General features: G+C 46.2%; 1 protein-coding gene across 1 annotated transcript in view; it reads right to left on the reverse strand.

Moving 5' to 3' along the window:
- Positions 1-9,957, reverse strand: part of PRPF8 (pre-mRNA processing factor 8) — a 35,762-nt gene extending 25,805 nt beyond the window's left edge. Inside the window, exons 1-22 of the mRNA XM_004746869.3 lie at positions 9,852-9,957; positions 9,552-9,662; positions 8,901-9,069; positions 7,776-7,940; positions 7,417-7,635; positions 7,080-7,292; positions 6,837-6,962; positions 6,645-6,750; positions 5,168-5,358; positions 4,941-5,060; positions 4,660-4,849; positions 4,417-4,536; positions 4,172-4,306; positions 3,346-3,475; positions 2,768-2,964; positions 2,433-2,639; positions 2,147-2,310; positions 1,868-1,994; positions 1,557-1,749; positions 1,081-1,268; positions 474-712; positions 103-249 (exon numbers count right to left, since the gene is read on the reverse strand). Coding sequence (XP_004746926.1) covers positions 103-249; positions 474-712; positions 1,081-1,268; positions 1,557-1,749; positions 1,868-1,994; positions 2,147-2,310; positions 2,433-2,639; positions 2,768-2,964; positions 3,346-3,475; positions 4,172-4,306; positions 4,417-4,536; positions 4,660-4,849; positions 4,941-5,060; positions 5,168-5,358; positions 6,645-6,750; positions 6,837-6,962; positions 7,080-7,292; positions 7,417-7,635; positions 7,776-7,940; positions 8,901-9,069; positions 9,552-9,651 — 3,446 coding nt within the window. The 5' untranslated portion in view covers positions 9,652-9,662; positions 9,852-9,957. The remainder of the gene's footprint in view (positions 1-102; positions 250-473; positions 713-1,080; positions 1,269-1,556; positions 1,750-1,867; positions 1,995-2,146; positions 2,311-2,432; positions 2,640-2,767; positions 2,965-3,345; positions 3,476-4,171; positions 4,307-4,416; positions 4,537-4,659; positions 4,850-4,940; positions 5,061-5,167; positions 5,359-6,644; positions 6,751-6,836; positions 6,963-7,079; positions 7,293-7,416; positions 7,636-7,775; positions 7,941-8,900; positions 9,070-9,551; positions 9,663-9,851) is intronic.
- Positions 9,958-15,100: the final 5,143 nt, after the last annotated feature.

Below are 15,100 nucleotides of genomic sequence, written 5' to 3' on the forward strand. Positions count from 1 at the left end.
CTCCTCCCACCCAGAACACAACCTCATAAATTCCCTCTAACTGTTCTCTGGGCCCCTCAGGCTGATGTCCTTCCAGCTCCCGCAGCCCCAACTTAGACTCACAAGTTGACATCATGCTTCATGAGGCGCATGCGGGCATCTCGGGGCCAGCACTTCTTGTTATTATAGCCAACGATATTCTCGTTGTTGGGGTCAGGATGCTCTGTCAGGTAACGCTGGATCAAGTCCCGAGCCTCATCTGCTGTGAACCTGTACCAGGCAAGACGCAGTGCTGAGACTGATACAACTTGGGACCCATGAGCCCTATAGCTCTGCAGATGAAGCCCACCTCCAACCCCCACCTAACGCATAGGACTTCATTCCATTTTAAAGCTTCAACCCACCATAATTCAACTAAGTTACAAGAGCTACGTCCAGAGGCTGGGCATATGCCTCAGTGCCCTGCAAGGATACAAATCCAGGCAAGCCCTCACCTAAAGAAAATGTGGATACGATCGATGTATCTACAGAAGAGACGGATGGGGTGGGCAGCCTCCGTGGCGATGTCCTGGAAACTGAGGAAGTCATTTGGCATCTGAGGGGGCCCAGCCATCTCACTGGCCCGGTGCAGTCCTAGCACCAGCAAATCCATCACCAAGCCATAGTATTGCACGATGAATGAGGCAAACTGCAGGCCTCTAATGATCCCGTAGGAATTTGTATGGTTCATGTCCTAGAAAGAAAGATTTACAACTCTGAACAATTCTTTTTTTTAATTAATTAATTTGACAAACAGAGATCACAAGTAGGCAGAGAGGCAGGCAGAAGAGGGGGGAGGGAACGGAAGCAGGCTCCCCGCTGAGCAGAGAGCATGATGTGGGACTCAATCCCAGAACCCTGGGATCACGACCTGAGCTGAAGGCAAAGGCTCAACCCACTGAGACACCCAGGTGCCCCCAACTCTTAACAATTCTAAACTCATGGCCATGCCTCAAGTCTCTCTGGGGCCCATCCTCCTTGGTCCTTCCCTCATCAAATCCTACCTTAGAGAGCCAGACACACCCCTCCCCAATTCCTTGATACCCTGCCCCTAAGACACACCTTATAGTTGATGACAACGTTGTTCTTGGCTGTCATGTAATCAGCTATGTTGTGGTCTACAATGAGTCGCAGCAGTCTGTTAAGCAGGGTCAAGTCGATCTTTTCATACATCTTCTCAAAGCGTGATTCCAGCATGACATTGCACTCACCCTCACTTGTCTCCCACACATCCTGCAGATTATTGATGCCTGAGGAATAGGCAAGACAGGTCTCCAGCAGGTTAGAAATTCCCTTCCAAGGCTAGTGCCTGCAGTCCCTATCACAATCCATAACCTTGTCGCACTCCACTCATTCATCTGGACTGCTAAGAATGTCAGCTTTGCTTGGTTTAACATCAACGCTATTTCCCTGGCACTATGCAGCAAAAGAATAAACTAATTATACAGCCTGGATGAGAATTTTGATGCAGAACTCAATTCACTTCAAATTAACCCAATTCACCTCAATCCCCAAGGACAAAGCCAGAAAAGCTTTACCTTGGCACCACTTGTAAACAAGCAGAGGAGGTGGTTCTGTGTCAGCAGGCTTGATCCAGGGCGGGAAAAGGCGGCGCTTGTCGGCTTCATACCAAAGGTACTGGTCTAGGTAGGCATCAGTGATCTTCTCCAGCGGCTCCACGTCATATACGGGCACCAGGTGGCTGTAGAGATCCATGAACTCAATGCCCACCTGCGGGACAGGGAAGCTGGCTTACTCTGATCCACCAATTACCTGAGGCAACCCACTACCCTGGATGCCATGAATGAATAGCACACCCAACAGCACACTTGGGGACCAGCTTACTCACTTCTTTAAAGGCTCTCTGTGTGAGGAGGTGACGCTTGATGCGGGACAATGCCTCGTGGGGGTTGTCATAGGCTTGCTCGATCAGACCTAGCTCCTCTCTCTGAGACTGGTTTAACCGAGACTTCACACTGACAAGGAAACAGGTAAGATGAATGGGAAAACAAGAGGAAGCCAAACCCAGAAAGGACTGAGGCTAAACAGCCTTCCTTTGGGCTATGACAATGACGCTGATCTCCCTGCTCTCACCTTCCCGAAGGAATCCACCTACTCCCCCCCTCACCTGTAAGCTTCCTTGAGCCGCTCCAACGCCAAGATGAGCAACTTGGTGTCATGCTTGTAGGAGAGTGGGGGGAATGGGATGGGGGAGAACCTCCGGCTCTCCAGCCAATGCACAGTGGTGGTATACACTGCCACCGCTTCCTCTGCTGTGATGTATGGCCCATCCTGTGAAACAGACATGATAATCAGCCTCCCACCATAGCCTAATCCCTATGGACAAGGCACGGTCCCAACTCTGCAATCTATCCCTCTGCCCACTCCCCACAGTCTAACCTAAGCTGCCTAACCTTCAGATAGTTGTGCTGTCGCTCCTGTTCTGCCTTCAGATAGAGCCGAGTGAGGCGGCCCAGGTTCTTTTTGCAAACAGTCTTGTCCACAGTAGCTCCACGGCGGATCCGTTCTCGGTTGTAGTGGGCAGTGTTGGTCCACCAATCAGCCTTGGCCTTCACATATCGAAGGATCATATTCTCTATAGGTGTTGGCAGCCCAGGTACCTGAAAGTACAAAAGGCACAATGAAAAAGTGATAGCAACCACACAGCTCCCAAAGGGAGCCCAGGAGTACTAATCCCACCCCCAGGAAGATGATGTCCATGCCTTCCCTGAGTTGAGGTGACACCCACCTTCCAGGGAATGTTAGCTTTCCAGCAGCGCCAGGCTTCACTGAGATGCTGCAGGATCGTCCGGGCCTTATTCTGTTTGATTCCCTCAGGCATCATGTCCAGAATGTCATGCATCACAGCTGCCCGAAGCTCAAGGTCAAAATGCGACTCCACTCGCTGCTTTGTAACAGTCTTTGCCACCCCCTTAGAGTGTCGACCTAGGAGTAAAGTTGATTAAAAGCAAGATTCATTGCTTTTAATCGGTCTCTACCATCACGCGCCCTCATCAACCACAGTTACACTGAAATCAAAAGGTATAAACAGTGTCCACACACCTGACACATGCAAAAAAGACAAGTTATTTCAAGACATTCACAACTATGCTTCCAAGAAACTTCCATCCTACAAATATAAATGTCCTCAAGGCCCCAGAAAGAAGCCCAAGAAACCAAATACTAGGTCAGAATCACTGGAGAATGGGACCTCTTAGAGGCACTCAAGCAGGAAGGGATTCTCAAACAAGGGGATACAAAGGGAACGTATGATCTACCTGTGAAGTGACAATAAAACACAAGCAGGACACAGAGAAAACCACTCACCTTCGAACTGTCGGGCCAGGAGGTTGCCCAGCCACCGCTCCAGCAAAGGGGTGATGCCACGCATGAAAAACAGCCAGACCCTCCAGCCAGCAGCCCAGAAGCCACAGCCAGGGCCCTTCCCTACAGGGCCCTATGGTCCCAAGCAGAAATCAAGAACGTAAGTTAGCAATTCATTTAGGGAACCATCGAAAACCACACATAGGTGGGATCAAGAGGAACACATCTTAGACAGCAGAGTGAAAAAGAGGCAAACTCTGGGACCTCAACATCTGAAATATAGTAAAAGAAAAATTCTAAGGCAAAAACCAATAACTCAGATTCTCTCTTTAAAGGCAGCTTTTGGGATGCCTGGGTGGCTCAGTCAGTTAAGCATCTGCCTGCGGCTAAGGTCATAATTCCAGGATCCTGGGATCGGGTCCTGAATCGGGCTCACAGCTCACAGGGAGTCTGCTTCTCCCTCTGCCTGCCACTCTCCCTGCTTGCACGTACGCACTTGCTCTCTGGCAAATAAATAAAATCTTTAAAAAGGGGGGGGGGAGACAGCTTTGAGGGAAGTGTTATAATTCATAAGGTGAGGGCAAATAGCAACAGACTAAGAGCCTCTAACTCAATCCCAGTTAAAAGCCCTGACTAGACCTAAAAATTAAACTAGATCTGAAACTCAGGGTCCTGAGATGGAGTCCTGCATCAGGCTCCACCCTAGTGTGAAGCCTGCTTAAGATTCTCTTCCTGTCCCACTACCCCACCCCCTCACTGCCTGCCATGAGTGAATGAATGAATAAAGGAACTGGATAGAGAAAGTGGGAGTATGAGGGCAGGGTCCCACCGTGTTGAAGCGGTAATAGATGAGATGCTTCAGGTCCTTGCACATGCGAATCTGCCGCATCAGCTTGTATTTGTACCGGTACATGCCCGTCAGCTGCCCCACGTGAGCAAAGATATACTGCAAGCCATCTGCCAGCTGCAACACAACGACCCCATTGGGCTTTAAGCTAGAGCCAGCTCCACGATTAGCTCAGACTTCTTTCAGCTTCCCCACCAGGGGCAGGGATCAGGGCTACCTGGCCTCACCTGGAAGGCATCCACATTGCCCAATCGATACTGCACGTGACTATCCACCACCAGCTTGGTTAAACGCAGAACTTCTCGGCACAGATGGAACGCATTTCCGAAACGAGATTTCTTTCTTTCCTGGAGAAGGTGCCAGGAATAGAAAAAAACATTAATCAGCAATGGTCCCCACTGGAGGGACGCCTTCAAAAGAGCAAAACCGGTCCACGCCTCAAGAAGATCCCTGAGACACAATGCACACACCTTGGTGGTGAGGGTCTTGACAGGTTTAAGGTTGAAGTTATAATCCAGGTGCAGATAGTTGAGGTTTTTCCGGTGAATGAGAAGGTTGAGCATGTTGTAGCCCTGGCGGCACACCTGCAGCCCCACCTCCACCCAGTCCAGCTTCGTGGACTGGAAGAATTTGGTGGCTTTGAAGGAGCGAAACAGGTACCTGGAGTGGAAATAAACAGGAGAGGAAGAGTTAGCTTCCTGGTTAACTCTGGAGCGAAAGAAGTCTGGACAATGACCCTCAGGCGCCCTACCTCTTCTTTTGGGCTTTAGGAGGCCGGTGCTTCAGAGCATTCAGCACATAGTACTTCAGCAGTTTCTGGTAGGAGACTCTCACTTTCACAGGCTGTCCGGCAGGACAATGCTCACGATACCTGGGAAAAACAATCCAACCAGAGCTAGCCTGTGGGGAAGGCTGTATGCCCACCCAGTTGGGATCTTTTCTCCTATACATCTACTACCATCCCCCAGGCAGTCTTACCAGTTCTTGACAAGAGGGATGTCCAGGGCGCGGCGGGTGCGACCAGAGCGTAAGTTGAAAGGCCGAGGGGCCCAGAGCAGAGCAATACCATTGGCTGTATTGTCTGTGTAGAGGGGTGTGTCTTTCAGGAAGGGCTCCACAAACTCTGGGAGCTCAAACTCCTCATCATCATCAGGCAACGGTTCCTGGCTCTGAAAGAAGAACCCCCAAGGGTTCAGCTCCCATTGAACTGGGCAGAGTTGGGATGACAGGGAAACTCTCTGGGGCCAAGCACAATGGCTCCATCTACCATGGAAACTGTGCTGCCAGACAAGAGAAGCCCTGAAGGGCCAGGACAAAAGGGGCCAAGGGAACAGAGAACAAGTCAGGATCAACCAGGAACGCAAGCATCACTCCTCACACCCCATTGGCTCACCACCAAAGGTCTCCCAAAGGAGCCCCAATACCTTAAATAAACACAAAAACTATGCAAGATTTAAGGAGGTCTGTTAAGAACACTATGGAGCATGGGTAAACATCAAAAACATTACTCCAAGTGTAAAAGGCCAATCACAAAAGACTACATACTGCAAGATCCCATTTATATAAAATCTCCAGAATAGGCAAATCTACAGATTTGCCTCCCAAGGAATAGAGGTTTGAGGGAAACAGAGTGACTGCTAATGGTATGGGGATTTCTGGGACGAAGAATAGGTTTGAAATTGCCTCTGGAAATGGCTGAACTACTTCATGAACAAACTAAAAACCACTGAATTGTACACTTAAAATGAGTATGTTTTATGTGTATATGAACTGTATTTCAATAAAAGGAGTGGAAGAAACCCAAAATGCAAACAGACCAGAATATACTACATATAATGTCCCAATCATAGAAACCCAGATTATACCAATAACTTAGTTTGAGCCAAGTGCTGAACTGTCAAATTAGCTTAAAGCTCAAGGGGACTGGGACGCCTGCATGGCTCAGTCATTAAGCATCTGCTTTCGCCTCAGGTCATGATCCCAGGGTTCTGGGATCAAGCCCTGCATCAGGCTCCCTGCTTGGCGGGAAGCCTGCTTCTCCTTCTTCCACTCCCTCTGCTTGTGTTCCCTCTCTTGCTGTGTCTCTGTCAAATAAATAAATAAGATCTTAAAAAAAGAAAAGCTCAAGGGGAACACTAAACAGGATGACAAACATGTCTCCCTTAGTTGAATTTTTATCTAGTAACACTTCAGCCACAGTCAGGAAATTTCTCTTCAAAGTGCTAAGGTCAGGGATGCCTGTATGGCTCAGTTGGTTAAGCATCTGCCTTTTGCTCAGATCATGATCCCAGGGATCCTGGGATCGAGTCCCACATCAGGTTTCTTGCCCATCAGGAACCTGCTTCCCCTGCTTCTGCTCTGTCTCTGACAAATAAATAAATAAAATCTTTTTTAAAAAATCTTAAAAAAAAAAAAAGAACAACAGCAACTAAGGTCAAACATTCCCTCTTCTCACCTTGACGGAGTGCCTGTGAGAAATTGGGTTGATCAAAGGATCAAAGTAGAAAGCTGGGAGATCAGGATCCTCAGTTTTGATGAACACAACATTAGGAGTGTGGTACCTAAAATGAAAGAAGAGTAAGCAAGCTCAGGTTCTCCAGCCCTGGCCCAACCCTCTCCTTCCCCCCACCACTGCTTCAGCTCTCACCAGGTGAGGTGGACATGGTGTGGAAGGTTGTTGTATAGGTAAGGAAAAGCAATCTTGTATTCAGTGCGGATAGGCTGCCGGATGATGATCTTATTAATATCGTTGAATTCATTCCAATCTTCATCCCTAAGGCACCAAATAAAACATGAGCAGACTAACTGGGGAATTTGGAAACTACAACAGGATCAAAATTAGATTTTATTCAACCCAAGGTGCCTATAATCCCTAGTATCTCCAACTTACTGGAGATTGATGTCTCGAACAAGAGGTTCAAATTTGGGGCCTCCAGGAATAGCCATATTGAGTGCTTTGGAGGTAAAGAAGGCCTTCAGATCAAACAGATAGAAGTAGTTATCATCTACCAAGTCTGTCAGGAGCTGATTGGCCAGGCGGTAGAGTGTAGACATCATGGGCAGTGTGAACTGCCAGCGCTGGTAAGTAGAGCCATTCACATACCTAGGAAAAAAACATAGACCTATGTCAAGAAGAATACCTAGCCAAGCCATTCTACCCATTGCTCACCCAGGACTCCTGGATTTTCAAAAGTCTCACAGGAACAGAAACTCCAACCACCACTCACTTCCGGCTGTCCCTCAATGGCTGGTGGTCATAGAACCAGTCCAACACAGGGGCATCCTCCTCAGGGTCCAGCTCTAACTGAATGGCCTCCAGTGGTTCAACATCTAGGATGTTGTCAGCATAGTCCAAAGGTGGCTCTTCATCATCAAAAGGGGGGAAACGCATCCTCTTGAAATGCCTCCTGTCTCTTTTTTCTCGACGCATCATAATCCACATTGACCTAAAAGTCAGTAATGTCACACTATGGTTTCCACCACTGCCCCCAATCATCAGAGCCACCGCCGCCGCCACCACCGCCACCACCACGACTACCATCACCAGCGCCAACAACAGCAACAACCATATTCCAGCCCCTCGTACCCCCACTGAGAGATGTAGACAGGTTCAATGACCCAGGGAATCTCATTGACAAAAGAAATGGCTCCAGTGATGTGGTACAGCACAGGCACATCCCGAATCTGCTCCCAAGGCATAGGCATGTTCTCCAGGAGTTTGAGGACTGCATGGGGCATGTACTTGAGGGCACTGCAACATCAGGGAGAGAGAGGATATAAAAGACAAGGTGTTCTGCTACCTGTACCGCAGAGAAGCCACATGGTTATCACAGTACAGCATTCCACAGGAAAGCTTGCCTTACAGTCCAAACTCTCAAATGTAGCACACAGGCCCTCCCTGACCAAGAACCCTGTTCCCCCGCCTCCAATTGTGCCACTCTTGCTCTTAAACTTCACAGTCCACAATATTGGGTTTCTGTCCCTTTATATCAATAGGTGTCCCTCTAAAAACAGCTTTTGGACTATTTACTCTCTGTACCTTCCCATGAATAATAAAATACTTCTCATATTTTATCGTAGCCATCTTTCTCATGTCTCATGCCTCTAAACCATAAGATCCAGAAAGGCCATTATTTTCTATTCACTGCTCTATCCCTAGCCCCTAGCACAGTTCTCAAAAACCATTTTTTTTTTAAATAAATAAACAAAACATCTTTGGCTATCTTTTTAAAATAGCTATCTCAGACCAGTTTATTAAGTGGCTAACATTTTTACATCCAAATGGAAAAAAGATTTGCTAAGGCACTTATACCTGTATTCACTCAGCTTGGGGCCACAGAAAAACAAGAGTACAGAAGCCTCAGGAGTTAAAATATCCTGAACCTCAGAATTCTGCTCACTGAGGAGTTACAGGTAACAAGAATGTAGTGTCCTCTTATGGATTTCAATCCAAAGATAGGGACATCTTATCATAGCTTCAACAAGATAAATTAGTACCAGGTCAAGAAAAAAAATTAAGGCAATCAAGAGAATAACTGAGTATCTGGAAATATCACAGAATCCTAGTTTCTTCTCTTCTCCTCTAACCACCAAGATGGGCTGTCATAGAGGATTCTTGTCGCAAAATGATAGAGCAACTATCCAGGATAGCAACCTACGGGACAGGGAAAAGGGGAAAGGGCCATACTCCAAATTCCAAGAGACTGCTTACCCCAAGTAGACCCTTTTGTCATGGCGAAACTTCCTGTTGGTCATGTCTCCATGGTCTCGAATGATCTTTCTAACATGTTCTGGGGGCATGTCTTCCTTCTGAGCATCCACAAATCCAAACTTCCGTTTTTCCGCATAGCGCTTGGCCTGTAATTGCTGCCATTTTCGGGCTACAAAGACACCTCAGTTTAAACAACCGCACACCCTTACCCTAATCATCCCCACCTCTCACCCCAGGGTAAGCCCCTGTCAGGATGTAGGAGTTAAGGGTGGGCATAACCGGAGCACTCCTTGACAATTCTCTTATCTCACTCTGCTTTACTTTTTCTCTTATCACATTCAAGCAATTTTGTTATAGATCCTTAAGTTTTTTATTGTCTACCTCCCTCATTGCAACTCCACCCACCAGGGCAGGGTTTGGGTTTTCTTTTTTTCCATTGCAATTGTGTCCCCGTGGCTTGGATCAGTGGCTGCAAATAACAGACATCTTTAAACACTTAATTAGATGAGAAAATAACCGGGGCTATAAGTGAGCGGGCAGCTAATGCTCTGAACCCTGCCAAAACGGGGAAAGGCAAACCCGCTGCGCGCAGGCGCACACGCGCCCTAAGCCTCAGGGCCCGCAGGAGCCGCTCCCGCACGCGTTCTTCACCTTTCTCTTGCAGCTTCTCCTCCGACATGTAATCTGGCAATGGCGCTAGAGGGCCGGGCACCGGGTTACCCGGCCCCCGGTAAGGAAATACTCCGGCCATTCCCGGAGAATCTAGGAGACAGAGAAAGAAAAAATGTAACGAGCAATCGGGCCCGAGCCCAGGAGGAACACATCGACACCCCGGGCCTGCAGTCCTGCTTTGCTCAGAGTTCTCCCAGCCCGGCCCATCCCAACCTTCCGGTTATCCAGCCCGACCCCATCACGCTTCCTGCAGCCCAGCTCTTAAAGCCCGCAACGCACCCCCACAGGCCCTCTCAGAGACCGCCGCTTTCTTCGCAAAGCAATGGCGGCAGACCTATGTCCGCTGCGCGTTCCCAACGCCGGGAAGTACGCAACTCTCGTTCAGCAGCTCATCCAGTAGGAGCCCGGGTGCTCAGACGGATTAGAGAACTCACCAGTCAGACTTGCAGATAGGGCCAGAGAGGGCGGGCCCATAGGCGGAAAACCAGGAACGCAAGAAGGTGGGGTCCGGGAGCGCAAGCCCCGCCTGCCGCCTTTTTCAGGTTTCCCTGGGGACCGGTAGTAGGTGTTCCCCTGCCGTACCGTCAGCGATTGGGGGCCATCAGACTATCACAGACCTTATTTTTGGAAAAATAAATTTGTTAACATCTGCATTTTACATTGTGTCTAGTTTCGTAAATGTGCCCTTGAGGTCGGCTAGCTCCGAGTCTTTCAGTCCTTTGTTCATACATTCATTTATTAAGCCTTTGTTTATTGAGTGCCCAGTATGTATCAGAGGTTGGAAATGCAGCAGGGGAAGAAGCCAAACCTTATGGAGTTCATAGGGAGCGGGGAGGTCAAGCAACCCAGAATTTTTTCTTTTAAGATTTTATTTATTTATTTGACAGATAGAGATCACAAGTAGGCAAAGAGGCAGGCAGAGAAGAGGAAGCGGGCTTCCTGCCGAGCAGAGAGCCTGATGCGGGCTCGATCCCAGGACCCTGGGAACACGACCCAAGCCGAAGGCAGAGTTTTTAACCCACCGACCCACCCAGGTGCCCCGCAACCCAGAATCTTATAATGCAATGTGATGGGACTTGGAGGCAGGGCATTTAACCCTGCCCATGAAGTCAAAGAGTTAGACAATGAACCCAGAAAAATAAACAAGCCTTGCGGAACAACATTGCTTGGTGTCTTTACCCCTCTCCTTCCATTTCTTCTCTTCTCTCTCTGGCAATGATTGCATTATGGAGTATATAGGGGACACCTTATAAATGCTTCTTGTTTTCCTCAGGCTCTGCCCATGTTTAGCTGCCTGAATTGTGTCCCATCTCGTGCCACCCTTGTTTCACTTCCTATCTCTCTTACTCCTTCCTAAAACTTTAAATCTGCCTTGGTCAACAGGTAAATTTGTTTGAATTCACACAATTTACTGTGGAGGATGCCAAGGAATTGCAACGGATACAATGTCCTAATCTGGTTTATAATTTAGGACTCAAAGGTAAAATAATTAGAGAAGAATGCAAAGGAGAGTTCAGGCAAGAGCTGGCTGGTGCAGAGATTCACACAGGTCACAGAAGGGAGAGGAGCATTAGTAAAGATTTGATGGGAATGGGTGGATGTGAAGGATTTGATGGAACAAAGAAAGAGGAAGGAAAAAAGAATCCCAAGTGATAGAAAATGCTAGAGTTGGAGTTTAGAAAGAGGAACCAAGGGGTGCCTGGGTGGCTCAGTAGGTTAAAGCCTCTGCCTTGGGCTCAGGTCATGATCCCAGGGTCCTAGGATCGAGTCCCACATCTGGCTCTCTGGTCAGCAGGGAGCCTGCTTCCTCCTCTCTCTGCCTGCCTCTCTGCCTACTTGTGATCCTGTCTGTCAAATACATAAATAAAATCTTTGAAAAAAAATAAAAAAGAAAAGCTAGTGATTAAAAAAGAAAGAAAGAAAGAGGAACCAATATGGCGAGCTCTGAAAACAGCCAGTCAATCAGTAGAAATTCCACTATCATCATTTTTATGTTCATAATTGTCATTGTCATGAAGGTTCACCTGTATAAGGTTCATATGTGTGCCCGGTATTGTTCTAAATCCTGGTAATCTCCTAGTATTGTCTATGGTTTTGCTAAAAGTACTAATGTCAATTTCTGGTTTTGAATTTTTCTGCTATCATCATGTAAGAAGTTCTCAAGTGGGTGAAAGGTACATGGAAACTCTCTGTACTCATTCATTTTCTGTCCCTGAGATCAAGTCTTGAGCTGAGACCTAGAGTTGAACACTTAACCAATTGAGCCATCCAGGCAGCCCCCCCCCCTTTTTTAAAGATTTTATTTTTGGTAATCTCTACACTCAATGTGGGGCTCTAACTCACAACCCTAAAATCATGTTCTCCACTGACTGAGCCAGCCAGGTGCCCCTGTTCTATTTCTAAACAGTATTATTGAGATATAATTTGCATTCCATAAAGTTCACCTGTTTAAATGATTTTAATCATTTAATGATTTAAATGATTAATGATTTAAATAATTAGTGATTTAAAATTAATCATTTAATGATTTAATCATTTAATGATTTTTAAATGATTTAAATAATCCAGTGATTATAGCATATTTTCAGAGTTGTGCAATTACCATTACTATCTAGTTCCAGAACATTCTCATCATCCCAAAAAGAAACCTTGAACCCAGGACGCCTGGGTGGTTCAGTGGGTTAAGCCACTACCTTCAGCTCAGGTCATGATCTCAGAGTCCTGGGATCGAGCCCTGCATCGGGCTCTCTGCTCGGCAGGGAGCTGGCTTCCTCCTCTCTCTGTGCCTGCCTCTCTGCCTGCTTGTCATCTCTCTCTGTCAAATAAATAAATAAAATCTTTTATTTATTTATTTATTTATTTATTTTTAAGATTTTATTTATTTATTTGACAGAGAGAGATGACAAAGTAGGCAGAGAGAGAGAGGAGGAAGCAGGCTCCCTGCTGAACAGAGAGCCCGATGCGGGACTCGATCCCAGGACCCTGAGATCATGACCTGAGCCGAAGACAGCGGCTTAATCCACTGAGCCACCCAGGCGCCCAATAAATAAAATCTTAAAAAAAAAAAGAAAGGAAAGAAAGAAACCTTGTACCCATTAGCACTCACTGCCCATTTCCTCCTACCTCCTACTCCTCAGTTCTAGACAACCACTAATTATTTTCTAAATGTATAGTTTTACCTTATCTAGACATTTCTTATGATTAGTATCACAATAGTGATCTTTTGTGACTGGCTTCTTTTACTTAGCATGTTTTTGAGGTTTGTCCTCAAAATATACACACGTATACACACATAGGTATACACACATCTATCTATACATATATGCCTACATATATATAAAATCTTCTTTGGAGAAATATCTACTCAGATCTTTTGCCTATATTAAAATTGTGTTGTCTTTTTATTATTGAGTTCTAAAAGCTCTTTATCCTAGATACAAGTCCCCTGTCTTTTATCTGATATGCAAACATTTTCTTTCATTCTTAGGATTATCTTTTCATTTTCTTGATGGCTTCTTCAAAGGTCAAAAGTTTTTAATTTAAATAAAGTTCAACCTATCAAATCTTCTATTGCTTATGATTTTAGTGTCAAATCTTAAAAATCATTGTCTAATCCAACTTACAAAGATGTATCCTATGTTTTCTTGTAAGAGTTTTATAGTTTTAGCTCCTACGTGTAGATCTATGATTCACATCCAGTTATTTTTTGTGTTTGGTGTGAGATAGGGGTCCAAATGACTTCTTTTGCGTGTGGATTTTCCATTGTCCCATCACCATTTGCTAAAAAAAAACTATTTTTTTCAGTTTTGACTTGTCTTGACCCCTCTGTCAAAAATCAATCGACCATTTGTTTCTTTCTTAATACTGTTTTATTCCATTTATCTATATATTTATGTTCTCTGCGCCACTTTTGCAATCTTTTTTTTTTTTAAGATTTTATATATTTATTTGACAGGCAGAGATCACAAGTAGGCAGAGAGGCAGACAGAGAGAGAGGGGGAAGCAGACTCCCCGCTGAGCAGAGAGCCCGATAGGGGATCCTGGGTGGCTCAGTGGGTTAAAGCCTCTGCTTTCAGCTCGGGTCATGATTCCGGGATCCTGGGATCGAGCCCCACATTGAGCCCCACACTGAGCCCCGCATAGGGCTCTCTGCTCAGCAGGGAGCCTGCTTCCCACACCCCCCCACCCCTCTCTGCCTGCCTCTCTGCCTACTTGTGATCTCTGTCAAATAAATAAATAAAATCTTTTTAAAAAAGTATTTCAAAATAAAAAGTTAACAAATAAGGTAATTCGGGGATGCCTGGGTGGCTCAGTGGGTTAAGCAACTGCCTTCATCTCAGGTCATGATCCCAAGGTCCTGGGATGGAATCCCACATCTGGCTCCTTGCTCAGCAGGAAGCCTGCTTCTCTCCCTCTGTCTCTGCCTGCCACTCTGCCTGCCACTCTGCCTGCTTGTGCATGTGCGCGCGCTTGCTCTCTCTCTCTGACAAATAAATAAACAGAAATAAATAAAAATAAAAAATAAGGTAATTTAATCCTCAGAACAACCTTAGAAGATACTATTATTATACCTATTTTACTGATGAGAGGCCCAAGTTCAGAATGATTGAGTCATCTGCCTAGGTCACATGGCTGATTACACAAAGTATTTGTCAGGTTTTTGTCTAACAACTTTATATGCATTAGTTCATTTAATTGTCACAATAATCCAACAAGGTAGTTGCCTTTTTTTTTTTTTAGGATTTTATTTATTTATCTATTTGTTTAAGACAGAGTGAGTGAGAAAGAGAGCATGAGTAGGGGCAAGGGAGAAGAAAAAGCAGACTCCCCGGTGAGCAGGAAGCCACCCATGGGGATTGATCCCAGGCCTCTGGGATCATGATCTGAGCCGAAAGCCGATGCTTAACCAACTGAGCCCCCCCAGGGTACCCCACTTATAGATGAAGAAACTGAATATCAGAGAAGCTGAGCCACTTGTTCAAGCTCCCAAAGAGAGTAAATAATGGAGCCTTGGTCTTACTGTAAGCAACTGGATCCAGAACACATGGGGTTTTTTGTTTGTTTGTTTGTTTGTTTAATAAATTCTGCCCCCAGCATGGGGGCTGAACTCATGACCTCGAGATTAAGAGTTGCATGTTCTACCAACTGAACCAGCCAGGTGCTCCTGGGGCTTATGTTCTTAACCATACTGCTATATCATCTCCTATGGTCATGCTAAGAAGCATAATGTTGGGTGGGAAAATCTGTCCTAAACTGTAGCTCGTCTTGAATTCCAGAGCTTGGGCAGCATTTTGACTTTTTGTCAGTAATTTGATCTATTTGTCAATGTTTTCAAAGCTTTTTCTTTTCTTTTCTTTTTAAGATTTTATTTATTTATTTGTCAGAGAGAGTGAGAGCGAGCACAGGCAGACAGAGAGGCAGGCAGAGTCAGAGGGAGAAGCAGGCTCCCCGCGGAGCAAGGAGCCCGATATGGGACTCGATCCCAGGACGCTGGGATCGTGACCTGAGCCGAAGGCAGCTGCCCAACC

The sequence above is a fragment of the Mustela putorius genome, unplaced genomic scaffold, assembly GCF_011764305.1.
Source record: "Mustela putorius furo isolate JIRA1106 unplaced genomic scaffold, ASM1176430v1.1 tig00003962_pilon_pilon_pilon, whole genome shotgun sequence".
NCBI classification, from domain to species: Eukaryota; Metazoa; Chordata; class Mammalia; order Carnivora; family Mustelidae; genus Mustela; species Mustela putorius.